Below are 27754 nucleotides of genomic sequence, written 5' to 3' on the forward strand. Positions count from 1 at the left end.
TTTTTTAGCTTTTTTATTTTTTTTATTAGTTTTTAGTTTTTTTGTAGTTTTTGCCTTTTTTTTTAGTTTTTTGTCCTGGTCGCTTTCTCTTGGAGTGTCGTCATTTATTAGTTTTTTCCTTTTTTTTTAGTTTTTTATTGGTTTTTACCTTTATTTTAGCTTATTTTTCAGTTTTTTCCTTTTTTTTAGTTTTTTTTTATTTTTTATTTTTTTTAGTTTTTTACCTTTTTTTAGTTTTTTTAGTTTTTTTAGTTTTTTAGCTTTTTTACTTTTTTTATTAGTTTTTAGTTTTTTTTTGTAGTTTTTGCCTTTTTTTAGTTTTTTCAGTTTTTTTTTTAGTTTTTTATTGGTTTTTACCTTTATAGTTTTTTTAGTTTTTTAGCTTTTTTATTTTTTTTATTAGTTTTTAGTTTTTTTTGTAGTTTTTGCCTTTTTTTAGTTTTTTCAGTTTTGACGTCACCTAATCCAGTTTTTTCAGGTGACGTCACCTGACACATCCATCCACACATCCATCCATCCATCCATCCACAGACAACTTATTTTTATATATATATATATATATATACTAGCTGTTGGGGTGGCGCTTCGCGCCACCCCAACACCTAGTTGGTGGGTGCGCTTCGCGCCCCCCCCAAGCCCCCCCGCGCGCGTAAGTCGTTACGCGCCATAATAGTTACGCGCCATTGTAGTTGTGTCCCTATGTCCCACCTGTGAATATAGATAGATATATATATATGGTTTTAACTACGTAAAACTTGCGAATATACAACATTCTTTGCTGTCCCATTGTCTTTGCATATAAATAGATTGTCAGGTTTACCGACTCTTGAACATGCAACATATAATGGTCCATGGGAAAACAATCTGTATTCAGATCTATACCTCATGATTCTAATGATTGCCCTTGAGCTTTGTTGATGGTGATTGCTAATCGACCATTCCCTGTCCCGGTGTCCCGGTCGTCATTTACATCCCCCTGTTTCCCCCGGTGTCCCCGTTGTAGTTGTGTCCCTGTGTCCCGGTCGTCATTTATATTCCCTGTGTCCCGGGTCCCGGTCGTCATTTGTATCCCGGTGTCCCGGTCTGTATATACATTCGTTTTTTAGTTTTGTTTTTCTCCTTTATTTTTTTCCTTTTTTTTTCTTTTTTAGCTTATTTAGATTTTTAGATTTTTTAGTTTTTTTATTAGTTTTTAGTTTTTTTTTCTTTTTAGTTTTTTTGTCCCGGTCGTCATTTATATCCCCCTGTTTCCCCCGGTGTCCCCGTTGTAGTTGTGTCCCTGTGTCCCGGTCGTCATTTATATTCCCTGTGTCCCGGTCGTCATTTGTATCCCGGTGTACCGGAGTTGTGTCCCTGTGTCCCGGTCGTCATTTATATTCCCTGTGTCCCGGGTCCCGGTCGTCATTTGTATCCCGGTGTCCCGGTCTGTATATACATTCGTTTTTTAGTTTTGTTTTTCTCCTTTATTTTTTTCCTTTTTTTTCTTTTTTAGCTTATTTAGATTTTTAGATTTTTTAGTTTTTTTATTAGTTTTTAGTTTTTTTTTCTTTTTAGTTTTTTTGTCTAGTTTTTAGTTTTTTTGTAGTTTTTGCCTTTTTTTTAGTTTTTTTAGTTTTTTAGCTTTTTTATTAGTTTTTAGTTTTTTTTGTAGTTTTTGCCTTTTTTTAGTTTTTTTAGTTTTTTAGCTTTTTTATTTTTTTTATTAGTTTTTAGTTTTTTTTGTAGTTTTTGCCTTTTTTTTCTCTTTGAGTGTCGTCATTTATTAGTTTTTTCCTTTTTTTTTTAGTTTTTTATTGGTTTTTACCTTTATTTTAGCTTATTTTTCAGTTTTTTCCTTTTTTTTAGTTTTTTTTATTTTTTATTTTTTTTAGTTTTTTACCTTTTTTTAGTTTTTTTAGTTTTTTAGCTTTTTTACTTTTTTTATTAGTTTTTAGTTTTTTTTGTAGTTTTTGCCTTTTTTTAGTTTTTTCAGTTTTTTTTTTTGTTTTTTATTGGTTTTTACCTTTATAGTTTTTTTAGTTTTTTAGCTTTTTTATTTTTTTTATTAGTTTTTAGTTTTTTTTTGTAGTTTTTGCCTTTTTTTAGTTTTTTCAGTTTTGACGTCACCTGATCCAGTTTTTTCAGGTGACGTCACCTGACACATCCATCCATCCATCCACAGACAACTTATTTTTATATATATAGATATATTCACAGCTGGGACACAGGGACACAACTACAATGGCGCATAACTAATATGGGGCGTAACCACTTACGTGCGTGGGGGGCTTGGGGGGGCATGTAGCGCCCCCACCAACTAGGTGTTGGGGTGGCGCAAAGCGCCACCCCAACAGCTAGTATTGTATAAAAGACGTTGTATCCAGAAAATATTTTTCATTATAATAAAATATTCCTAGGGCACGACCCGGAAAAAGATACCAAGCTGATGGTGATGGTGCCAATCTGGTGGTGCTGATTGATGGTGTTAGGTAACACGCAAAATTTTGAATAATGCTATTTAAATATCACGAGGGGGCACCAGGATCTTAAAATTTCTAGATGGAGCATGGCCCAAAATCGGTTTAGAACCATTGCAATAGACAATTAAGTCCTGATGAAAATTTACTCCAGACATCTACCCTTAAAATTTCTACCTGTAAAATTGGGGCGGCAAAGAGAAAGTAAGACAAATAAAAAGAAATTTGTAAAGAAATTCTGGACAATTTCCTCAGCGTAAAGTTTCTCTTTAAAAGTTCCCCCCCCCCCCAAAAAAAAAACTTTCCTTCTCATGGAAACTTCTCTCCATGGAAAATTGCCCCAGCAAAAAATCAACCCTTCCTCAACCAAAAAATGAATTTATACTTCCCAAAAATTATTACTATGCGTAAACAATAGACAAATTATATAACATAAAGAGCTTCCTCCAAGGGCTATGGGGATTATGTTTTATCCAAAAGCAATGATTTTAGACCTTTCAGCTATGCTGAAAAAAATGACTATCTCAAAATGACTTTGAGGGAAAACGGGCATTGGAAGGGCGATAGCTATCCTGTAATCTTTTTAATAACCCAAAAAGGGCTCTAGAACTTATATTCTCCGTTTGAATGAGATCCTTCCCTGTATTTTAAGGTCATTAGATGAGATCACCCCTGGGAAAGAAACCCAAATAAACACACATCCGTTCTTCTAGCAAAAAAAAACAAAACAAAACAAACAAAATTTCGTATTTTCGCAGACGGGAGCTTGAATCCTCTACAGTAAAGTTCGCTGATACGCTGAATATGATTATGTGATTTTCATTAAGATCACTTGACATTTAGTGAGTGTTTCGACCCGTTTTCGAAAATCAGGCAGATTTTCTTAGGCTCATGTTTTTTGATGGGTACCACTAAACTCAATGGGTCTTACGTATTTGGAATCAGCGTTAAGATTCAGTTCCTTTGATATGCATTAGTATCAAAATTTCGTTTTTGAGTTTTGGTTACTATTGAGTCACGTCACTCCTTACGTACTGTTCATTAACACGAACTATTTAAAGTCTAAACTCCCTAATGCCAGGTGTTTTTTTGTTTCTGTTTTGTTTTTGTTTTTTTTTAACGCCACACTTGGACTACGGAATTAAAAAATAGAAATGACAAGCAATTGATTTGAAAAGCCTGTATAAACACTATTTTGTTTCCAACTATTGCCAGATAATACTATGTCTTCTGCCAAAATCAAATTACATGTATAAAAAACTTAAACGTTTACTTAAACTTATCCTTAAAAGCCGATCACAGTTCAACTCGCGAAGCTACGAGTGGGACGCATAATTGACGCTTTAATCGTGCGTATTGATATGACACCTTGACATAAAGCAAGACATTATAGCCTATGTCGTATTGTCTGTGCAGCGTAGGCTTATATAACAAGATGTCTAATGCAATGAATATAACTTCCTTACATTTCCCACCTGACAATCACTGACTCTTAGTAAAATTAAATTAGGTCTTTGGTACCTGGGCTTTTTTGGATGTAAAGTCGGTGCTGTAGCTTGCAAATTTTGCTGCACAAGAAATTTAGAAGTATCCAGAAAAGGGGATGCTAAATGCTAATTTTGAAAAATCAATGGGAAAAATCATTAACGCAATCTTGATGGCGCGATGGTACCTTCCAGTATTCTGAGTACCAGTTGGATCATCGCTTAACGAAACTGCTACATAATACTTAACGAAAGAAGTCAATAGCATATGTGGATGAACAGAAGGGACAAATATTTGTTGACACGGTACTCTCGCCACTATTGTCAGCCCCCCTCCCCCGAGATCTGAAAGTGTAAGGTCCGAAGCTCTGAAAAACGAAAACAAAAACGAAAACTAAAACGAAATTTGCATATTTATATTTTTGGCTAAATGGCTTTCTCATAGTCTTGATCGAATGATTTTGAGAAAAAAAGGAGCGGGGAAGGAAGCATAGTTGGCCTCCGAATTTTTGGTTACTTAAAAAGGCAACTAGAACTTTTAATTTTTTACGAATGTTTTTATTAGTAAAATATATACGTAACTTATAAATTAGCTTACGTAATGAACTTTTGCATTCTCATGTTTTTATTTCATATATGAGGGGGTTCGCCCCCTCGTCAGTACCTCGCTCTTTACACTAAAGCTTAAATTTTGTCCCACTTCATTAAGAATGACCCCTGAATCACAAAAGCCATGGAATAAATAGTTGAAATTACAAAAATACTTTAGCGTAAAGAGTGAGGTATTAGGAGGAGGTAAGCCCCTCATAAGCGTAATGATTTCTGTTCGTTTTAAGTTTTAATGCTGCTTTTAATGCAGTTTTAATCCTTACTTCCAGTTGAAAAAACTTCTTCATATTTATTTTTTCATTGTTTTTTTTTAAATAATGCTAGAAAATCCTGCACTCCCTTCATGGCAATTTTCTTCTCCCATGAAAAATTCCTCGATGGAAAGTTCCCTCAACATATCCCCCTCTTCTCGACCCTTCCCCCAACCGAAAATCCCCCTGAAAACGTCTGTACACTTACCAATACTCATTACTATATTTAAGCACTGGTCAAAGTTTGTAACTTGTAGCCCTTCCCACGGGGACTGTGGGGGGGGGGGGTAAATCGTCCCCAAATACATAGTTATAAGGTTTTTTGATTGCGCTGAATAAAAAGGCTATCTCAGAATTTTGATCTGTTGACTTTGGGAAAATAATTAGCGTGGAAGGGGGCCTAGGTGCCCTCCAATTTTTTTGGTCCCTTAAAAATGGCACTAGAACTTTTCATTTCCGTTAGAACGAGCCCTCTTGCAACATTCTTGGACCAATGGGTCGATACGATCACCCCTGGGAAAAAAATAAACAAACAAGTAAACACGCACCTGTGGTCTGTCTTCTGGCAAAAAATACAAAATTCCACATTTTTGTAGATAGGAGCTTGAAACTTCTAGAGCAGGGTTCTCTCATACGCTGAATCTGATGGTGTGATTTATGTTAAGATTGAATGAGGGGATGTTTCCCCCTATTTTTTTAAATAAGGCAAATTTTCTCAGGCTCATAACTTTTGATGGGTAAGACTAAATGTGAAACTTATATATTGAAAATCAGCATTAAAATGCAATTCTTTTGATGTAGCTATTGGTATCAAAATTCCATTTTGTAGAGTTTTGGTTACTATTGAGCCAGGTCGCTCCTTACTACAGTTCGTTACCACGAACTGTTTGAAAGTGAAAGAAAATACGAGAAAAAGCATTGATCAGCCCAGAGGATTTCTTTCTATGTTAACGTAGCATTTTCGTCCGTAAACGGACGAATTATGACAAGGTAAGGGCAGTTATAAAAATAGAATTTAAGAAAGACTTGTTTCCACAAATGTGATAAAAATGAAATTTGAAAACATGCAGAAATTAAAGCGCAAAATAAAAAGCGACCTAGTATTAAATGAATCTTTATAAAATAAAAATAAAAACGACAGCTATCGTACAAAATAATTGGAAAATTTAGAAGCTGAATAAATATTTACAAAAAAGAAAGTAGAACCGATTTCCCTATCAAACCGCAAGATATATTGTGGCTTGAATTTTGGATTAATTATACTTGATTGTGAAAAATCAAGGAATTTCCGATGAAAATCAGCATAATTTCCTGATAATAAGCAGAAGAGTATAGGGCATATTTCCAGATAAGGGGAGTATAATTAAGAAATGCAAATAGAAAAGGAACTGCAAATCAATTCGAACAATATCTTGCACATATTCAATCAATCAATCAATTTATTTATTGAAAACAGTGAAAAAATTAAAAAGCCAGCCCCCACAAAGGCTCTTTGGCCAGTAAGAGCGGGAGACTAAAAGCTACATTAAATATGGCACCAAAGAGGTTAAAAAGGTGCAGTTTAGCTTCGAAAATTATTGCAGTGTTTGGGAATCAGCAGATTGTTAATATTTAACTTTTCAAGGAGAAAAAGCGTTGTCAAATTCAAATAATTAGTTTTGCTTGTTAATTTCTTGGTACAACATGACCCACAGACGAATATGTGATACTGCCCTAATAGCTTCATAATTTTGAAACAGCCAATGGAAAAATCTGAGAAAAATTGTGGTTTTCAGGTATGATTAAACCGAAGATGGTTGCAGGAAAAAAAATTGTTTTAGTGTTCTTGGATACACGGGATTTTTAAAATAAAACTGCACACGAATGTTAAACAGTTAATAATACATTAATTTTTTTTTTCAATACTGATAGTACAGTACTTGCTTGGTGAAAACCCAAGCAATTCATAAATAAAAATGCCAGAGGTGCAACTCCTTGGGATTTTCACAAGATTTCGGGATTCTGGTTTTGAGCTTTCGACCTTTTGAAAAGCTTCTATGCAAAACATCGCCGCCTAAAAATTCGATCAAGTGGATAAATTATTTTTTCGACCTCTTGAGATTTTGTTTAAGCCTCAAAGAGTCAATTTTGACATACTGTTAAATCTTCAGAAACGGCCCTTCAAATTTCTCCCAAAAACGGAGTAATTTGTTACAAAATTAGGTACAGGGGTAATTTACAGTAGTTTTTTTTTAGAATATCCATAACTTTTGAGAGACTATATGTAAAACGATTCGGAATACCAATAAGTGTTAATGTAACGAAATTAATTTTTTAAACCCCATTTATGCTATTTCTTGCAAAACCAAAATACATTGAAATCTAATTATGTGGTAGTTTTTGCAAAAAGTGATGGTAAATATATTTTTAAGCTTTGCTCCCTCTCCTCCTAGGAGAAAATTTTGACGACTTAACTACTTCATAAAGGCTCCTGTGGGTACGAATGGTGGTAATCCTTTTAAACGTATACTGATTTCACACTAGAATAGGACAAAACATTTTTTTTAAATAAATAAACGGCAGAAAACACCAGGCCACTCAAAATAGTGGATTTGTAATCAAAAGTGGATTAAACAAATTGAAAAAGAAAGATAATGGGGGAAAAGAGAAGGGAGGAGAGAACTAGCTCTCTAGGCAATGGAGGTGGTCAGTTAGCTTTATTTAAATTGTGCCTAAGAATGTCATAGCCAAATTTTTATAGGAAGGAAGCTCCATATGGAGGCAAAACACAAAAAGGGATTAAAATCCGATCTTATGGTTTTAGTCTTATGAATGAAAATATACATATCATTTCTGAGAGAAAAAGAGACGCAAGATTACTTTCGTAGTCCAGAATTTAAAAGATATAATTGTTTGAAGAAGTTAGAGAGGAGTCCATTTAAATACATAAAAATGAAACAAGAAGAAAAAGAAAGATGTATGTGGATTGACAATCCAATAAATTAATGCTGATCTGGAAATGAATATTTAATGAAAATAAATTAACTATGAAAACAAGCTAATCAAAAACTCAAGCTTGGGCTTGGGTCCAGTTGTGTTTCAATAGCAGGGCGTTCTTTGATTCTGGAAGCTGGTTCACCTTTACTTTCTTTTTTGAACTCAGTCAATCTAATTATAATTCAGGAGAAATACCATGTTTTATTCTCTTTTGCATGTGCTACTGATGGTGGTTGATTGGGGGAAGTAGTAAAAGTCTCAACTCTGCTATTTTTACCTTGAGCTGAATTGACGAATATGACGTTACATTTTGGAAACCTATGTGGATTTTTTGTACGTGAAAGTCATATTTTTGCTTGTCATTGAACCAGAATCTCCTGTTTGCAAACTAAAATTGTGTTTCATCGCCTACGGTTTTTTGGTCGCACCAGCAAAATATCCTACTAGAACGATTGAGAATTTAATAGAAAGATTGTGTGATCTGAACAAGGATTCATTTTCACAAGTCCAGAAGGCTTTTCATCTACTTTTGTTACCCAGTACTGCTTTCAATTTCGATTTTGTTTATCATTTATTCTCTGTTTGGGACTAAATAGGAAAATGATATCCCACATGCATCTTACACTTCAATGCTCCTCTTAGTGCTAAAGAGATTGAGCTTAACTTTTGCTATTTTCTTTGTAGTTATATTGCAAAGCTGGCCCGTGACAACAAAATCAGTTTTTTAGCCAAGATAGGTAAATTTGGTTAACACGGTCAACAATTCTTGAATGGCTAATTAAATTATTTAACTTTAGTTTATTCATAGAAAAATATTATGAGTTAAAGTACATCGGAAATCGTGATGCATTGACAACTTTATGATAGGTATCTCCTTATGATAGATATCTTGAGGAGGAGGGAGATCAGATAGTGGGTTTCTAAAGGAGCTAACCAAGTCCTAATTCAGCGCAAAATGAGCTAAATCTTGAATTGGGTGGAAAAAAAGCTGCCAAATCCTGATTAAGTACGAAAACGAGCTGGATCCTGACTTGGAGTAATAACAACTTGAGTCCAAGTTGCTCATGCCTCTCCCAGCGCCAACTTTTCAGCAAAAAGGTACAGTTTCTTGTTAAAGATGGAAAAGAACAATGATTTTAACCTCTATGACTGGTGGTACCAAGTGAATCCAAGGCTCCACCAATACCTCTCTTTCTCCTTTAATTTCTGAGCAGATAGAGAGGAAAGTTTCAACTTATTTGAAGTAGAATCGCGCTTGGATTTTCAAAATGTAGAGTTGGGGGGTTTTAAAGTGGGCTACTCCTTCCAACTGTTATCTTTCGCCTATAACCAACACTTTAGCTAAAAGTTAAGCGTATCGGACCTGGCTTGAACAAGATTTATGTAAGGATTTTTGATAATTGTGATTGGAGATTCAAAGTGGGTCAGTGGCTCACCCAGCCCCCTTAAACCTCTCAGGGTGGTTTTTTAGCTGGAACTTGGGCATCTTGTACCTTGTTTAAGTTGGAATTACGAAAAGTTTTTCTGTCTCCACAGTTGTAGGACCAAAATGAGTCTATATTACCCATCCCTATATCGCCACCTTTTACGCAGAATGAAAGGTGTCGCATAGATAGAGTAAACCAATGGTGCGAGGGTAGCCTCTACCGCTGGTCGAGTATGAATAGCCAATGCGTCGGGCTAACACCTGACGCACTGGCCAAATCGTCTGGAAAATCTCCAAATCAGAGTAATTGTCCTATGCTTCAATATAATTCAGAACTACTTCTGACTACCACGATGGGAGGCTGGAAGGTACGACTGAGCGGGAAATATACCAGAAACCAAGTAATCTCTCGGCATTACATCTACCGAGGAATACTGCTGGTAAATCTTGGACTTACATTTCCTATCCAAGCCACAGAATTAGGCTAGATGAGTACTTGTTAATGTAGAAAACAAACTTACCTCATTTAGCATCACACAAACAAGGTCTAACTATCTGGACAAAGAGACTTATTCTGAGACCAAGAGGTTGCGATAGAAATAAAAAGAACAAAAAACAACTAATCTGATAAATTGAAAAAATCAAGAAAACAGAGATTTGAGGAAAATCGTCTGTGTAGAATTTTTAGGCAATTATCTTTTTCAGCAAAAATCCGAGGAAAAGGATGATTGACCTTTCAGAATTTGAAACTTCCGTATTTTGATAATTTTAGCCGATGGCGAGTCAAACATACTATTAAATATCACGCAAGCATTTAATGTAAGAAAACCAGAGCTAAGAGCTCATATGGTACTTGTGACGAGGTCGGAAGAGCCAAGAGCTCATATGGTATGAGCTCTAGCAAAATTCTAAGAATCAGTAGATTGATTAAAAAGGAAAATCAGAGGCTTCATGCTAGTCGGGATTTAAAATAAGAACTTTGGGTCACAAGGTCCTATTAAGGTCCTTCGAGGTCATTTAGATCCGATCACCCACTCGTAAGTTAAAAATACCTCAATGTTTCTAAATTTTCCTCTCCCTTCAGCCCCCCAGATCGTTGAATCGGGGAAAACAGCTTTATCAAGTCAATTTGCGCAGCTTCCTGACACACCTACCAATTTTCATCGTTCTAGCACGTCCAGAAACACCAAACTCGCCAAAGCACTGAACCCCACCCCCTACTTCCCCCGAAGAGAGCGGAACTAGTCCGGTTACGTCAATGACGTATCTACAATATTTGCTTATTCTACCCACCAAGTTTCATCCCGACCTCTCCACTCTAAGCGTTTTCCAAGATTTCCGGTTTCCAAGATTTCTGTTTCCCCCTCCAACCTACTATGTCCACAGATCCGAATCGAAACGAAAATGGAGCATTTGAGACATAAGATCTTTCTATATATCAAGTTTCATTAAGATTCAATCACCCATTCGTAGGATAAATATACCTCAATTTTCACATTTTCCAAGATTTCCGGTTTCCCCCTCCAACCTCCAGCCTTTCCCCTCCAGAATTAAAGCACAAGATCCTTTTAAATATCAAATTTCATTAAGATCTGATCACCCGTTCATAAGTTACAAATACCTCATTTTTTCTAATTTCTCCGAATTACTCCCCCCCCCCCAATTCCACCAAAGAGAGTCGATCCGTATACTATTATGGCACCCAACAGTAGGTGCGTGTACTATACTCGAACTAGAATCAAGCGCCCCCCAAGCCCCCCCCCCGCGCGCGTAAGTCGTTACGCGCCATATTAGTTACGCGCTATTGTATAGATTGTCAGGTTTACCGACTCTTGAACATGAAACATATAATTGTCCATGGGAAAAACAATCCGTATCCAGATCTATACCTCATGATTTTAATGATTGTCCTTGAGCTTTGTTGATGGTGATTGCTAATCGAACATTCCCTGTGTCGCCGTCGTCATTTATATATCCCCCTGTGCCCCCCGGCGTCCCCGTTGTAGTTGTGTCCCTGTGTCCCGGTCGTCATTTATATTCCCTGTGTCCCGGTCGTCATTTGTGTCCCGGTGTCCCAGTCTGTAATTTCTCTTTGAGTGTCCCGGTCGTCATTTATATTCCTTGTGTCCCGATGTCCCGGTCGTCATTTGTGTCTTGTGTCCCGGTCTGTATATACACTCGTTTTTGAATTGGTCTTTTTTTTAGTTTTTACTTTTTTTAGTTTTTTTAGTTATACCTCATGATTCTAATGATTGCCCTTGAGCTTTGTTGATGGTGATTGCTAATCGAACATTCCCTGTGTCCCCGTCGTCATTTATATATCCCCCTGTGCCCCCCGGCGTCCCTGTTGTAGTTGTGTCCCTGTGTCCCGGTCGTCATTTATATTCCCTGTGTCCCGGTCGTCATTTGTGTCTTTGTGTCCCGGTCTGTATATACATTCGTTTTTGAATTGGTATATGATGAAATAAATTTTTGTGTTTTTCCCCTTTTTCTCTTTTTAGTTTTTTTTTTTGGTTTTTACTTTTTTTTAGTTTTTTTAGTTTTTTTCTTTTTTCTTTTTAGTTTTTTTTGGAGTTTTTACCTTTTTAGTTTTTTTTTATTTTTATTTTTATTTTTTTTAGTTTTGTTTTTCTCCTTTATTTTTCAGTTTTTTTTTCCTTTTTTTATTTTTTCCTCGGCACGCTTTCTTTTCTTGCTTTCTCTATCAGCCGCAAGTTTTTTGGCATATAATCTTTGACCAGCTTCCTCGGCTGTTGCCATTGTAGGTTATTCAGTCATTTTACAATTAAACATTTTTCCATCCACGATCTTCTTACAATTAAAAATTTGTTTTTCGAGCCGCTTCCTCGGCTGTTGCCATTGTAGGTTCTTCAGTCATTTTACAATTAAATATTTTTCCGTCCACGATCTTCTTACAATTAAAAATTTGTTTTTGAACGATTTTCTTAAATACCCACGATCTTCTTACAATTAAAAATTTGTTTTTCGAGCCGCTTCCTCGGCTGTTGCCATTGTAGGTTCTTCAGTCATTTTACAATTAAATATTTTTCCGTCCACGATCTTCTTACAATTAAAAATTTGTTTTTGAACGATTTTCTTAAATACCTTTAATGACGTCATCGTCATAACAAACATGACGACAACTAACTTCATGACGACATGACGACATGATGACATGACGTCACTCGAAAGACCCACAGACAACTTATTTTTATATATATAGATTTATAAAGTTATATATATATATATATATATATATATATATATATATATATATATATATATATATATATATATATATATATATATATATATATATATATGTCTATAAGTTATAAAAGTTAAAAGCTAAAAGATAAAAGATAATAGTAATTGTGATTTTCAGATGCACACAACACGTTAAATGGCACTGCTCATATCTTCTTAAAGTTGATATGCTTGAAAACCTAAAATGGTTATAATCGTGGGCTCGAGAATATAGAGCGACAGAGGCGTGTACTATATCCTTGTCCCATCTTCCTCTCGTACCTAAGTACCGGTGGAGGGTTAGACTGGTGTACTAAATGGCGAGCATTGACTTATTATACGAGGCCGATTGTGAACAAATGTAATGAAATGTTAAACAAAAAACCTTACTGCATTTTCATCTTAAGGGGTGCGGTCGCAGTTTTGTGCTGTTGGGTCTGTCCATTTTTTGATTTGGTAAATTTGGGGGTAGTTAAATCCACTCAAATGATTATGCAATGACTAAAGATAACAATGCAGAACAGTGCACAGTTTCACAGTTATTGATAAAGTGTTTGTATAGAAATTTTAGTGGTGTGTGCATATCAAAATATTTTTACCATAAAATTGAAAAAAAAAATTAATAGGTATCTTTTTTTGAGGCAAAGTAGCGTATCAATAAATTTGAAATCCTTTATTTTCAAAATAACGACTTAGATTGAATTGCGATTTGTATTTTTGGGCATAGTGACATAGCATTAACTTCTATGCAAGGTGCATTTTAAAAGTAATAGCATCGATTTGGTGTCACTTGATAGGAGTTAAGTTAATCTAATCAGAACCAGTGTACTATGAAACCCTTCATTAAAAAAAAAATGTTTCTTTTAACAGAAAAGATTTATCTTTTGGGGCTTACTATTTTCAAAGTGATGAGCGATCCACAACTACGGAGTTTGATTGATAGCAAATAAATAAAATCATAGTTTTGGTCCCACAAGATTCTTTTTGGCAATACTAGCCAAAGGCATCTGTAGCACGTTAATTCGTTGACGTAAATCAAGTCATGTAAATCTTCTTGAAGTTTCTTTTTCTTTCTTTCTTTTTTTACGGTGGGACGTTGTGTTTTCATTAAGTGACTTGTCTAGTAAAATAAATTTCACCAAAATATTCCTGCTTAAGTTATGTTGAGCCTTGCAATAGTGTCAAACTATAAAACTTAGCTAAATATGTATGGAAGGACCTTAGTCAAAAATAAAAACACACATGACGGAGGTTAATTTTTGAATGATCACGACTTCTCGATTTTTTGTAGCCCTGAGGATAGCTTCATGCTTATCAACTGTATGTGTTCCTACAACTGTTTTCAGCCTTTTTCTAACTATGAGCAGGAACTGGCCAGATGTAAATGTCTAGCCAGACATCTTACCACTACCCAGGAAAGGATAGCTAGAACACAACTTTAAATAATATGTTTTATCTTATTTCTCCTTTTTTTTCCTCTTACTGTTTAAAATCTTTCAATTATTTTACTGTATCACCTTTAAATTAAAATAAATCAATAGCAAAAATTGTGTCATTGAACCCTTCGTTGACTTTCAAATAAAAGCAAAATTCAGTAGAATGAACCAAGCAATATCGAATATTCCAAGACGGAATGTTTCCTCAAGCTTGTCCTATTCATGTCTAGTTGATGTTTCCTATAAGGACTTCCACTGATAGCTCAGCGTTTTCACTTCTATTGATTCCTTTGGAAGAACTGTATTTGCCTCTCCAAAATAAATCTGTTGATTGCCCATATTATCAGAGACAAAAAAACCTTGTTTTTTGTAATGAATGCAGTTCCAGCTGGATACGACAAGTTATAAACCAGAATAACACTTAATGTAGGTATATGAAACATGCTCATTCCTGAACTCGTTTATATTTTCTTTGCCTATGAATCATCTTGTTTAAATAGAATTTCACTGCTATTGATTATCACTATGGAATTGTATTTAATTAGGTACATGTGGGAAGCATATACAGGACAACCATGGATAGGGTATTAAAAACAGAAAGAAGTCAAAAAGATAAAATAATGAAAGTAAAGAGCAGGATAAAAATTTAAGAACAGAATGTATATTATTTACGAGAAAAGAGCAGTCACTACTCTAATCCCTCTGCTCTCTACGGGAAAGTTTAAACAATCGCTAGATCTTGCTCTCAAAACGCATAAGCTAAGCTTTGAAGTGGAGAATGAGCAGCTTAGGGAATAATGGTAGTGTCCCTTGTCTCACGTGGAATACAGTTTCTGCTTGCAGTATTTTCTATTAAAAAAAAAACACGCCAAAAAAGTGGGGTTAGGTTAATCTTAATGAAAAACACCAAAACGTGATGATAATATAATACTGTAGAAACAAAATTATAGAAACTATGACTTAGAATTATGGAAAGCAAATACCTAACCCCCAACCACCTCTATATATTAAATATTTAATTTAAATATACATACATAGAAGTTAATGCCGTATCCTTTACCTTACCTTTTTACATCGAAGTTTTTCTCACCCAAAAATAAGCAAATCATAACCGGTCCCAGAGAGGCAAACTTTTTTAGTCAGGTCTTATACAGCTTAATTCTTGAGTGTGTTTAACAGACAAGTACCCCGCTTGCTATGAAAGTGAACTTCACTCTTCAGTTTCATTCGAGAAAACTTGCTGTCTTTGCTCATTTTTACGAGGCTCTAGCTGTAGTTGAACACATTGAGCAAACTTGAACTGAATCAGTTTTGCTTGAGCAGAATATCCTCCAAAATTATACTTAAATTCTTTATGGGCTATCGTGGGTTCTTTTGTTCAATCCTCTTCTAAGATTCATGTTTAACGGGAATTATGCCCACACAAAAAAAAACAGTATTGAAATCTCTTAAAAATAGCTTTAGTATGAGTTTTTAGTATGTTAAGGGTTTTCTTTGCTTGTCAGTGCTTTAAAATCAAAAGATGTGTATAAAAACACACACAAAAAGCGCTAATAAGCTGGCTTTCCAGTTATATAGGGAAACAAAATAGTTCTTTGCACCCTGCTTTAAATAAGGATATATTTAAAAATGGGACATCCATTGGTTTCTCATCTTTGGCCAATTAATTTATCAGGTTGAGTAAAAAGAGGGTACATAAAGCTAAATGAGTTTTATTGCTTGACAGCTGATTTTGTTTGTCCAAGTATAACGCGTGGGAGGTTTCAAGCCGCAAATTGTGTGGCTAAAAGAATCCTATTTTAGTTTTAATAATCCTGTTCCAGAGTACTTTTTTACTTTTTCCCACTAAGATTTGCCACGTACAATTAAAATATGAGTTAGCATCGTATATATCATATATGGCGAGGTTTATGTAAATTAGAACGAATTCTTACAAAATTGTACCAATAAAATAGAACACATTTGACCCAAATAACACTCAAACATTTGTAACATAATTAGTTTTGACTAACGTTTATTTAAGGCTATAATATTATGCTTGTCCGTCTTATTAAAGACTTAAGTCCCCATTAGGTTTTGTCGCAGTCAATGCTGTCAAATTAATTTTATTAATTTTAATGGTGAAATTAAAGGGAAGCCTTAATATTTTTTGCCTGCTAATTAAATTTTTACCCGCTAAAAACATTTTACCTTAAATTCCGCTAAATATTCGGGCTGATAAAGGATAATTGTTAAATAAAAAGAAATTGCCTGCTCAAATGTTTTTTTTCTTTTGTCTTTGTATTTTGCCAAGTTAGAATTTTAATTATTTGGCACGGCATTTTCCAAAAACTATTGACACAGACCTAGTATTTTGGCAGTGGAAAACCTTTTGTCTCAAGTTCAACGATACAGTTGTAAATGTAATAAGTGTGTTACTAGGATCAACATCCAACATAAAATACTTTTGAACAACTTTCTTCGGCTTCATGAAGTTTTTCCTATTCTCTCCCTTCTTGTACGAAAACAAATTTCTTTTTTTCTCCTCTTTGACAAGATTTAAACACTGAAATTATAACCTCTTATTGTTTTTTTATTTAATATCACGAAGCCTTCTACTTTCTCCTTTTATTTATGGATTTGATTTTTCAAAAAAAAATTTATATATTCCTTAAGATTCAAAATGAAAGATCATTATTTTCGTTATTGTTCTTTACTCAGTTTTATAAAGACTCTTAATTTTTTTTTTAATGAAGTCTATTTTTATTTTTTTCCTTGTTTAATAAGATTTTAAAATTGAAATATTTCTTTCATTATGTCTTTACTACTGCTTTCTCCTGCTTTAATAGCATCGATTTCGTTGTTTTTTTTCTTGTTTTTAAGATTTAAAAATTAAAATGTTTCTCTTTTCGTCTGAAACATCTGGAAGATTCCCACCGTCAATTTTCTAATGGTATGAAAAAGTTATTTCCTAGCAAAAGGGACTACTGTACTTTCTATTAAATAAACGATTCTTTCAGTGTCTCCTAGGTGAAAAACTGTATTAAGTAAATTAGAACAGCAGTAAAAGCAAAAAAATAAAGTAAGAGTTAACTCTGCCATAATCCTAACTAATTCTACCATGGATACACGTTCATAAATATACTCTATAAGTTTCACGTAGAAGTCCGTCTATGTCGTATATTTTTTAATATTATTTCAGAGGGCGTGCACTTAGGAATTTATTAGGTTACGTTTCAGGGAGGGGGTTCATTTGAAAAGTTAAGTGAAACATGCAAGAGACATAGAATATAACAGAAAATAGTAAAATTCTTCATATTTTGTGGAGAGTTGATAAGGTTTGTGAAAAAAAAAAAAAAAAAAAAAAAAAAAAAAAAAAAAAAAAAGATCAAAGAGGATCAAACGCCAGAGTATTTTCTATTATGTGTGTTGGTCCAAATGAATCCTAGTAAATAGAGTTCGAATGAACCTATCTTTTTAGACGCATTCTCTGAAAAGGTGGAATAACCCAGGATAAATTCTGATGCAAAACCTCTTGGGATTCAAAACGAAACGATTTGGCTGCTTGAGTCCAAAGTGTGATATTTGATGCGGTGTAAAACTGAAAATACGCTTTGTTGTTTTTACTCATCTAGAAATTTGTTTTTAAAGAAGGGAGTTTTTTTTTTTTTTTTTTTTTTTTTTTTTTTTTTTTTTGTGAAATGAAAGGACAGTATAATGACTATGATATCAAAATTTCCTAGTTTCAGCGTTTGCTATGAGAGATAACACATCTCGGTTAAATCTTGCATTAACCAGTGCAAAGCGTCTCGAAGAAAAAATACGTAAGCTTTCGTATATCACGAGAGCCGAACAAGATACAGGAATTGGATTAAAATAATCAATAAAACATATTGATCTTAACAAAGTAGCGCAGTAAAAATAGTGCAGGGTAAAGATAGGATAATCAGGGCCATATGAAGGATTTTTTTTCAAGGGGAAGGGGTACAAAAGAATTTTATGGGGGGGGGATACAATAAAACTTTTAAAGGTGTATCTAAAATTTGTTTATATTCATTTTATTACGTTTTTTATGAGTTGGAAAAGCATTTTGGGGGAGGGACGGGGTTCAAACCCCTTAACCCACCTGGATACGGCCTTGAGGAAACTAAAAACCTTTTCCTCTGATATCTAAAAAATTATTGGTTTTCATTTTATTATCAGTTTTGTTTCTGTGAGCTAAAGAGTAAGATATTGAGGAGGGGGAAACCCGCTCATATACACAATAATTGCTCTTCGTATCAAGTTTTATAGTTACTTTTTAATTACCGTTGAAAAAGAATTGTCCTCTTTTTTATTTGATTACTGATCATTTTTCAAGTCAGACCAGGAAACACTCCTCCCCTCCATGGAAAATTACCCCACGAAAATCTCCATGCAGAAAATCAATGCTCCTCAAAAAACTTCCAAATAATAAATATTATATGTAAAAATGGGCAAATTCTGTAACTTGCGGCTCTTTTTCCAGGGGCTAGGGGGGGTCATATCATCTCCAGAAGCTCAGTTATTGGACATCTTAACTGTACTGAACCAAATGGATATCTAAAAATATTGATTTGATGTTTTTGGGGAAACTTTATTGAACCGAAGTTTCCCCAAAACTTTTCAACTTTACTGAACCAAATGGATATCTAAAAACTTTGATTGGGTGTTTGTTGGGGAAAGGTTCCGTCCAGTCTTTTTGTTCACTTAAAAATGGCACTAGTACTTTTGATTTCGGTTTGCATTAACTCTCTATTGATCGCATTGGACCTTTGGTTCGATGTGATCAACCTTGGGGTAAAAGCAAGTAAACACGTATCCGTGATTTTTTCTTCCGGTAAAAAAGAACAAAATTCTATATTTTTGTGTATATGAGCTTGAAACCTCTATAGTAGGGTTCTCTGATATGCTGAATCTTATGGTGTCATTTATCATTAGGATTGCTTTACTTTTTGGGGGTGTTTCCCTTCTTTGTCGAAAATTAGGCAAATTTTCTCGGGCTCTTAGCTTTTGAGGGGTAAAATTAAACTCAATGAATATTTTGTATTTGCAATTAGTATAAAAAACGAATTATTCGATTTATTAATTATTAGTGATATTTACTTTTTAAAGTTTTTGTTGTTATTGGACAGAATCGCTCCTTGCAGTTCGTTATCGCGAACCGTTTGATTAATGGCTGCTGATATTTCTTATAGTTTTACCTAGTTTGTTCCTTGCGTTTCTACGAATATATATAGAGATAGCCTAGCATATTGGGATATGCGAAATTTGGTTTTCCAAGCTTGTATTTTTTTTTCCTGCCCAATTAATATGCGTCTAAATGTTGATAAAAATTTTAGTTTTCTAACATTTTCGTTTCTACAAGGTAACTTCTGCATACTAATATTTAGGTACCAACAATCAGGAACAATTGGGTTAACGCAAATAGTTCTATTATTATTTTGAAAACATTTTCTAGGGTGGCAATTTTTAGAGCTATATGAATCCTTCTCATTGGAAATAAGGAAAACTCATGAAATACAGCGATTCGATATCAATCCCGAAAGCTTAACTTCGCTCAATTTTGACGAGAAAACATAAAACTCAGCACTGAAAACTTTACCCATTCTGCTGAACACAATAAACTCAAATAGTCCTGTCGACTCTGTACCATATGCAAATGCACGATAACAACCCAATGTCGATTCAACAACAAAGCAAAATATTAGCATAGACAAGTGGACTACGAAACTCAAAAGAACTTAAACGGCCCAAAAAACTCTGCTTAATTAGCACAATAAGAGATATATCATTGGCCAACCAGTAAGGTAAACCAAAGGTGCTTAAATCGACACACAAATCCAAAAACAAAAAACTGAACTGGTAAACTCACCAAAGACATTTGATCACAGGCAACACAAAATCGAAACTCCATATAACACATCAATAGAGTCATCACAACCTGAGAAACTCAACACGCACAACTCAACACAGAAAATTCAAGATTTACAACCCAATCCAAACACGAGGATTTCCTGTAGCCATTTCTAGGCCCACTTATTTGGTCTTACGATTTATTTTATTAAACAAACCGATATGGACACCACTTCATAATCAAGAAGAGGAATATACATTTTCTTTTTTTTTCTAAAAGAAGTTCCGAAATCAATTTCCTTTTCAAAGCCTGAAGGGGGGATAATTTCATTGCATTACTTTCTTAATGAAAATACTATAATTGTTTATTTTAGAAATGGAGAGGGGGCAATTGCCACCCTGCCCTTCCCTTCCCAGTTCATGCTGGTCAGTGGTGTTAGTTCATTATACGGCACAATACAGATTTTTCACAAAAGAGGAAACACAAAAGACATGGTTGAGCTTCTTTTCGTCGTTTTTACTTTTGTTGCCAAACAGCTGTTTTTTTTGTTTTTTTTTTGTTTTGTTTTTTAAATAGTGATGGCAGCAAAAAACAAAGTTACACAAAAATTAGACAGAGTTTTGAACCTTTTCTGCAAAGTATGAAAAAAGAAGTTACAGATTAGAAGAAGAAAAAAAATTATAAATAGTCTATGTGAACACTTCCGTGCGATTATAAGTAATGCACTATTAAAAATAGTACAGTGATGCACATAATGATTTGTAAATTGGAAAAAAGACTAGAAATTTATGTTGGAATTCTGGAAATTTATTTTAGCCAGAACCTCTCGTGTCCCTTTTTCTATTATTTAAACAAAGCAGCAAAATGAATTGTGAATATACACCTTCTAATATATTGATTTGGTCTCATTTGGCTGTTTCTAATTTATAATTAACTGAGAACCAGTTTTTAAGCTAGCTACCAGTTTTATCTTAAGTTACCAAATATATCAAATCGCAGCTAAACACATACTTATGCTTTCTAGATTCCATCCCTGTGCACTAATATTAGGTCACCACGCAAGGATGAATCCTGGATTTTTATTTGGATGAGGTCGTTTTTTTTTTCGGGCATCGGGAGGTTATAAATTGTCACGCTTTTAGGAGTTGATGCATCGGTATAAATATTTCTTTTTCATTTAAATTTCTTCCGTGACTCAAAAATAATTTGGTAATTTTAACCATTGCAATCTTCCTAATACTGCATAGTAGCAAGGGAAGGATACATTGTTTAGTAACCAATTAATAACGGAGACACGAATCTTTTGTAGACATTTTGCATAGTGGTCGAATCTGTGTCAATTGCAACTCCTAGATCTTGAGAAACATATTTTGCCTCCTCCCTCCATAACTCCATTTTAGTGAATTGGCACTCCTGACCCTTATTACGCCAGAAATCAAAGACTATATTAAGTCTTGTATTCTTAATTATCGTTTGGCGACAGTCAATATTTGAACCCCCCCAAAACAATTACTGGGTAAAAAATTGGGGGTAATTATACCCCCAAATTACATAATTTGTCCCAAAACTTTTAGACAGAGCGTATCTATTGTGTTATTATTTACAAATCCAAAACCCCAATACTGGCTAAAGTTTACTTTAAGCTTAAGAAAAATATAAGAATTTGGTAATATTTACCAACACACGCGTCTTTCAAATGGAAGCTACTGTCTGTTGTAGACTTTTTAACCGTGGAAAAAAAAAAACTTGCCAAATTGGCGATAATGACTCAGAAGATTTTAAGTTATACCTATAAACTTTTTGGAAGGGTTTTTTATTTTTTCCTTTATTTTAACTATAATTTTATCCTTTTTTTGCTCTTGAATTTTAGTTCACGTGGTTGATTAGCGGCGAAAATGGTTTTAGCGTCAAAAGCTTCTAACTTTTTAAATACTAATTGAAATTAAAAACTTTTAAATTAAAAAACTTTTGAATCAGACTTTTAAATTAAAAACTTTTTAAATACAAATTTGCAAAATTTCAAAAGTCAATAGTTTTTTTTTTTTACTGTATCTTGAAAACTTTATATGCTTTTACAACAATGACTTTTTATTTAGTGCTTTTTATATTTTAGGATTCGTCCAAATACCATGCGTCGGTTACTCGCCTTCCTACACCTATACCCGAGTCACCAATGCACGAAAAAGAAGAGTCATGCGGTTGCTGTTCTTGTTTACCACTTGAGTCACGACATGTGCTGGCAAAAATGACTCATGTCGATTTACTTACATCACCAAGTTTTGTTCTCATCTCCGTATCTAGTTTTTTAACACTGATGGGTTTTTTTGTACCCTTTATGTATCTTACAGGTATATCCCTTACTCTCTTTGGAAAAACAACAAGCTCCTTATGTAGCAATTTCATGAATTTATTAATTCTTGTAGGCCCTAAAGAAAATCGTGCTCAGTTGGCAGCTTAAATAATGAGTTGCCAAAAAAGTATTCTCACTTGCCAACTTAAATAAAGCTGTCTTTAGATAATCTTTTGAAAAAGTAACAAGCCGAATTAATTCTATTTTTATCTGTTTTTTTCTGACTAGAACAAGTAAAGATTTGGCAACTCTACTTTTATTTAAATCTTTCCAATCGATGGATTTTAGTTTAATTGGAAATTATTACGGATCGTCTAATAACTTTCAGAACAAATTCCAAAAATTTTTGCATAAACTAGCGTTTGAATTTGAGTGGCTACCACTTAAAGAATTCAATTTTTAGGAATTGCGAACCCAATGTCCCAAATTCAACATTTGTCTAGGTGTTTTGCGTAATATCATTCCAGTGCAGGATGCCCATTCCATACTTGCACCAAAATTATAAAAAATAACAGATATAGTTCTTTAAGTGTGTCAATTAAATTTATTTGTGGGCTTATATGAATTATGTCCATTAATAAAAAAAAAAATATATATGACGGACCAGGTCGTTTACAAATATTTTCGTTACGAAGAAGGCTCCAACAATGCTTGATTTCTTAAGTTTAACCCCCCTCTCTTCTCTGCTCCCAGTGAATTGGTTTTATAGGTTACGAATTAAACACCCATCTTCGTTGCATTAATCTTTCGTCAAATAAATATTAATATTATTCAATAATATTAATAATATTGGTTGATGTTTTGTAAGTAGAATTTAGTTGCAACAGGGACAAACTGGTTTAAAAAAATAATGGTTTAAGAAATTGTTATCTTACTTTTTGAAATTTGGCTTCGAAAGACCGTAAATTACTTTTATAAAGCCAAAATAACTACACCACTAGAAGTTTTTACTCATTTATCAATCAATGGCTGAGTAGGATTTGAACAAAAGATGTTCAAAAGATTCTAGATAGTTTCAACAAACGCTTATAAGTTGCCATACGCTTAAAATAAAAGAAGAATTTACAATTTAAACATGACTAAGTTTTTATACTTAAATAAAGTTTTCAAATAAGTTCAAGATTTCCAATTATTTTCCTACTTACCGGTAAAAATTTTGAAAAGGAGTAGTAATAATGTTCTTATTTATTAAAGTTGAACCCAGAAAACAACTTTTTTAGGATGTCCGGACACACCAAGACAGTGAATTGTAAAACTAGATATTGTTTAAGTCAGCCGTTTTTTTTCTGAAAAAAAAAATCATATAAATCAACCTATCATGCAAATCAGAGTTTATTTATACCAAAATTTAAGCGGTGTTTTTACGACAAAAAGTATCATTCATGAATACTCAATAGAAAATGAAGCTTGTTGATAAGACCTCTATTCAACATTATCATGCTCATGACTGAAAAATACCCTCAAAATCTATCATACTTTTATCGTCCTTCTCAACTTGTTTCTGTGGACTAGCATATGCAATTAGGCCTTAGTTATTATTCGAGAAGTTTTTTGAAAACACCATTCATTCTTGAAATTGCTGATTTACAATCCGAAGAATACAATGAAATTCATTGCTGAATTTCAAGTGATGCCGGTTTATCTAGCTGTCTCACAAATGTTGCCTTTAGCATTTGCCAAAGCTCAGTTTTAGTTACAGTTTGGGAGTAAATTTTACCATTTGCAAAGGAAGTTTAACGTTTGCAAAAGTAACCAATAACTTTCTTGTTGCTGTATTTCAAAGTATCAATGCTAATCAATTTTTTTTTAATGATGTTCCGATCAACAAGTTCTAACTTTTTCGGATAAAAATTTTACTATAAAATTTTCGATTTTCACGGTTTATAATTTTCATTTCCCTCGGCTTAGTGATTTTTGACTCAACGATGTTAACTAAAAATTAATCATAAAATATTATTTTCGAGCCCTCAATTATTTCATGAGTTTTAATTTCATTTTCATCCAAAAAATTATTCAATAGTTTTTTTTTACTATATTTGCTGGATCCAAACCATGATTTTTACGTGTTATTTTCTAAAAGTGCTTTCTGTTTTGTTTTAGTTGATTTGCTGGTGATGATGCTTTCGAGGTTTGTGACAAGTTGCTGAAAATTATGATTATGATTTTTAAAAAGGAAACTTGCTGTTCATAATACGGTCTACTTGCTTATTCTCATTATTACTTAATCATATTTTTCGATACTAGAGGCATCTTTATTAAGAGATTTAATTGAATTTGATTTAAAGTTAACTATTTTAATTTCTAATTATTTAATATTTAGGTTGGCAAATTCATTTCTTAAGGTGATTATGTTCTTTTTGTTCTGAAAAGAACAAAATAGTGAAAAGAAAAACGTAGTGAGGGAACGGAAACGGGTTAAAAAGTTCAAATTATGTAAATCCCAATCTATTTTGCGCCTATCGTTTTCACTTTTAAACTTTTAACGCTAAAAGTGTTAAAAATCACCCACTTAAAACGCTATCTTGTTTTCTCGCTCCTCGCTCACTGAATGAAGTTTAAATTTAATTTGTCTTAATTGCTTCACCTGTGGCCTTCAGAGGTCGTCGGGCAGAGGCACCGTAGTCTCCTTCTGCGCCAACGGGCGTGGTAGGAACTAGGTCTAAGTAGTATTTTGATTAGTATTTGGATTATTCACTATTTCAACTAAACAAAATAGAATCAGATTTATGTAAAAACGGCAAAAAAAGAGATTAAAAATCTTTAAGTTACAGCGTCTTTGATAGAGGGTTCTTGTCATTTTCGATAAAGAATATGGACGTTTCTTGACTAATATTCTGTCTTCTCGGAGAAATTTCACGCAATTCAAGGCTTTGGATGATTCCTCAGATTCCTTCCTGTTTCAGTTTGAAGACGGAGTTTGCTAAATTATTTCCCCATTTCAGACAGAGCTTTGTTATCAAATCCTGACCTAACACGAGAAGAAGCGTCAATTTTGATTTCAGTAATAGGTATAGCCAATACGGTGGGGCGAGTGGGGTGTGGTGCCCTGGCTGACCATCCTAAGGTAATTTTAAGCCTATTACAATTAGTATAATAGTAATATAATTTCATTTTCTATATATTTGTAATTCTGAATCATGAAAAGATCAAACATTACTAGAGAAAGAATATATTGGTCATAAGAAGAAGTAAGAAGAAATAGAAGACAAACAAAAAATAATGCAATACGTTAATAGGTGAAATGCAGGTTTTAGAGCTGTCCTCGTTCTAAGGGAGTTTTCTTTTTAGCATTTTTTTTAAATATTTTGTGAAAAGTTTGGTCAATAGGTAAGAAGAAGTAGAAGACAAATAGAAAATAATGTAACAAGTTAATTGCTGAAATATATTTTTTTAAAGGTTTTCTCATTCGAATAAAGGTTTCTTCTTAGTATTTTTAACTATTTTTTGAAATATCCTTAGAAAAGTTTGGTCAATAGGTAAGAAGAAGCAGAAGATCAACAGAAAATAATATAATAACTTAATAGATGAAATTCAGGTTTTAAAAGCGTCCTCCTTTGAAGAGAAACTTCTTGTAAGTATTTCCTTGGAATATTTTGAGAAAAGTTTGGTCAAAAACTAAGAAGAAATAGAAGGCAAACGCAAAATAATGCAATAATTAAATGGATTAAACTCAGGTTTTAAAAGTGTCCTCATTCGAAGGGAAATTTCTTGTTACTATTGTTTTGGAATATTTTGAGAAAAGTTTGGTCAAAAGGTAAGAAGAAGTAGAAGACAAGCAGAAAATAATGTAAAAACTTAATGGATGAAATTCAGGTTTTAAAAGTGTCCTCATTCGAAGTGAGGTGTCTTATTGGCATTTTTAAGGATGAACTTTTTTTTTTGCTTGTCGTTTCTGGAGAATTTCAGTGAGATTTTAAGAACAGTGGCTAAACTGTATACAGTAGGCTATGAGTTTTATTCTGATCGATGGTGCATTTCATCTGTCAATGGTGCTTAACGAAATTCCGCATGAATTTTCATTCAGATGCTTTTTCCCTCTGGTGGATCAGTTATGGTCCTTTGTTGCACCTGTTTTCGGTGTTTTTCCTTCTGACCAATTTTAATGAGAAAAAGTTTTTGGGCTCTTTTTAGCCCAATTATTGGGAGAAGAAAGGACTATGCCCCAGAATAACTTTGGAACATGGCTACAAGTTCAAACTGTTTAAACAAGTTAGACTATATTGGCCACAATGACTATTGTAAACAAACTCCCTGCTAAGTTTCTATGACCAACCTGTATTAAGAAGTGGCCGGAGAAATTCTTTTTTGGCTCTCTCTGGTCCTTTGCTGGATCCTAATCTGGGAAGAACCAAAATTTTTTCTTCATTGAGGTTTCCCTCATTCAAAGACTTATGGATCTAAGTCTTTGAATGTCTTGAATTAGGGGTCTAAGTCAGTTTCGAGCCAATCAGAAAAAAAGGTTTTGTCCTCTTTTCGGGCATTGTTTTATTTTTTTCAAAGGGAGGGGAATGTGCATCCAATGCTGCATCCTTTAGCCTCACCAATCGCCCTCCAATTTCTCTTCCCGCCTTTTACAACCAAATGGTCACGGAAAGCTTTGAGCCAATCATATACCCATCATTGTACAGGCCCTATTTCAACTATTAAACGCATATTTACAAAGTTACAATTTTGTACTATTTACAAGCCTTGCCCTTGTGCCTTTTGGGGTTTTGTCATCCCTGGAGGCGTATTGATTAGATCTTTCGACTATTTTGAATAAAATGGCAATCTTGAAATTTTGTTTGGGGGTCTGGCAAATATGGGGAGCTTGATATTAAAAATGGCAAGAAAAAGGCACCGTTGACTCCAATCGCTTTCTGCTCGTATTAGAAGGTTGTTAGACCTTCAAATTTCCAGTCGAATGTGTCTCTTTTAAAGGTTCTTCACTCCAAATAAAATGGCTCACAAAAAATTAAAGCTCGTGGCTCTTTAATACAGGCAACGTTAGAGCGTTGCCTCTCTATTGTTGATTCTCGAATTTTAATATCTAAAGGTGTGTTCGATGTGTCCCTTTTGGATCCTCAGATCCATACCGCATCTTACCCTGCCAAGTGTAAATGAAAACTTTTAATTAAAGTTTATATTTTTCTTGCCATTCAACAAAAAACATTTAGGAAATAGATTGATGAGGTCTTGTTCTCTTCCTCCTCTCAGAGGAACTCTTAAAATGAAAAGTATAATTATCTCTATTGAAAATTAGACGCTTTCTTTATTCTATAAGTGACATGTTCATTATTTTTTTCTAAAACTATTAAAAATATTCACTTGTAATTTTAATGGTCATGTCTTTTTAGATATTAAAACTCCTCCATGGAAATGTTTCAAGAGCAAGAGGACGATAAAAAAGGGTGGTTTTATCAGAAATATGTCAAGTCCAAAGCCGTATCCAAGAGGAGTAGGGGGGAGGGGTTTTCTCCCTCCAATGTGTTTCCGAATCGTAAAAACGTAACAAAAATGAATACAAACAAATTCTTGATGTTTCTTAAATTTTTTTGGACCCCCCCCCCCTAAAAAGAAAAAAGTCTATTCTCAATACTCCCAAATTTTATCTTCCATATGTCATATTGACTTAAATCTGCATATTAGTAATTTCATTGTCAAAAAATATTTTTTGCCTGTCTAAT

General features: G+C 33.7%; 2 protein-coding genes across 4 annotated transcripts in view; both read left to right on the forward strand.

Moving 5' to 3' along the window:
* The window catches only part of LOC136032275 (large ribosomal subunit protein mL66-like), a 414576-nt gene extending 390219 nt beyond the window's left edge, over positions 1-24357 (forward strand). The window contains exon 5 of the mRNA XM_065712544.1: positions 24337-24357. The gene's annotated coding sequence lies outside the window, so the exon portion shown is untranslated. The remainder of the gene's footprint in view (positions 1-24336) is intronic.
* LOC136032204 (monocarboxylate transporter 5-like) overlaps positions 1-27754 on the forward strand; it is a 131259-nt gene that overhangs the window by 85198 nt on the left and 18307 nt on the right. For all 3 annotated transcript variants that reach the window (XM_065712411.1, XM_065712426.1, XM_065712419.1), the window contains exons 8-9: positions 21852-22086; positions 25031-25152. In XM_065712411.1, the coding sequence (XP_065568483.1) occupies positions 21852-22086; positions 25031-25152 (357 nt within the window). The remainder of the gene's footprint in view (positions 1-21851; positions 22087-25030; positions 25153-27754) is intronic.

Source organism: Artemia franciscana, chromosome 1 (assembly GCF_032884065.1).
Source record: "Artemia franciscana chromosome 1, ASM3288406v1, whole genome shotgun sequence".
NCBI classification, from domain to species: domain Eukaryota; kingdom Metazoa; phylum Arthropoda; class Branchiopoda; order Anostraca; family Artemiidae; genus Artemia; species Artemia franciscana.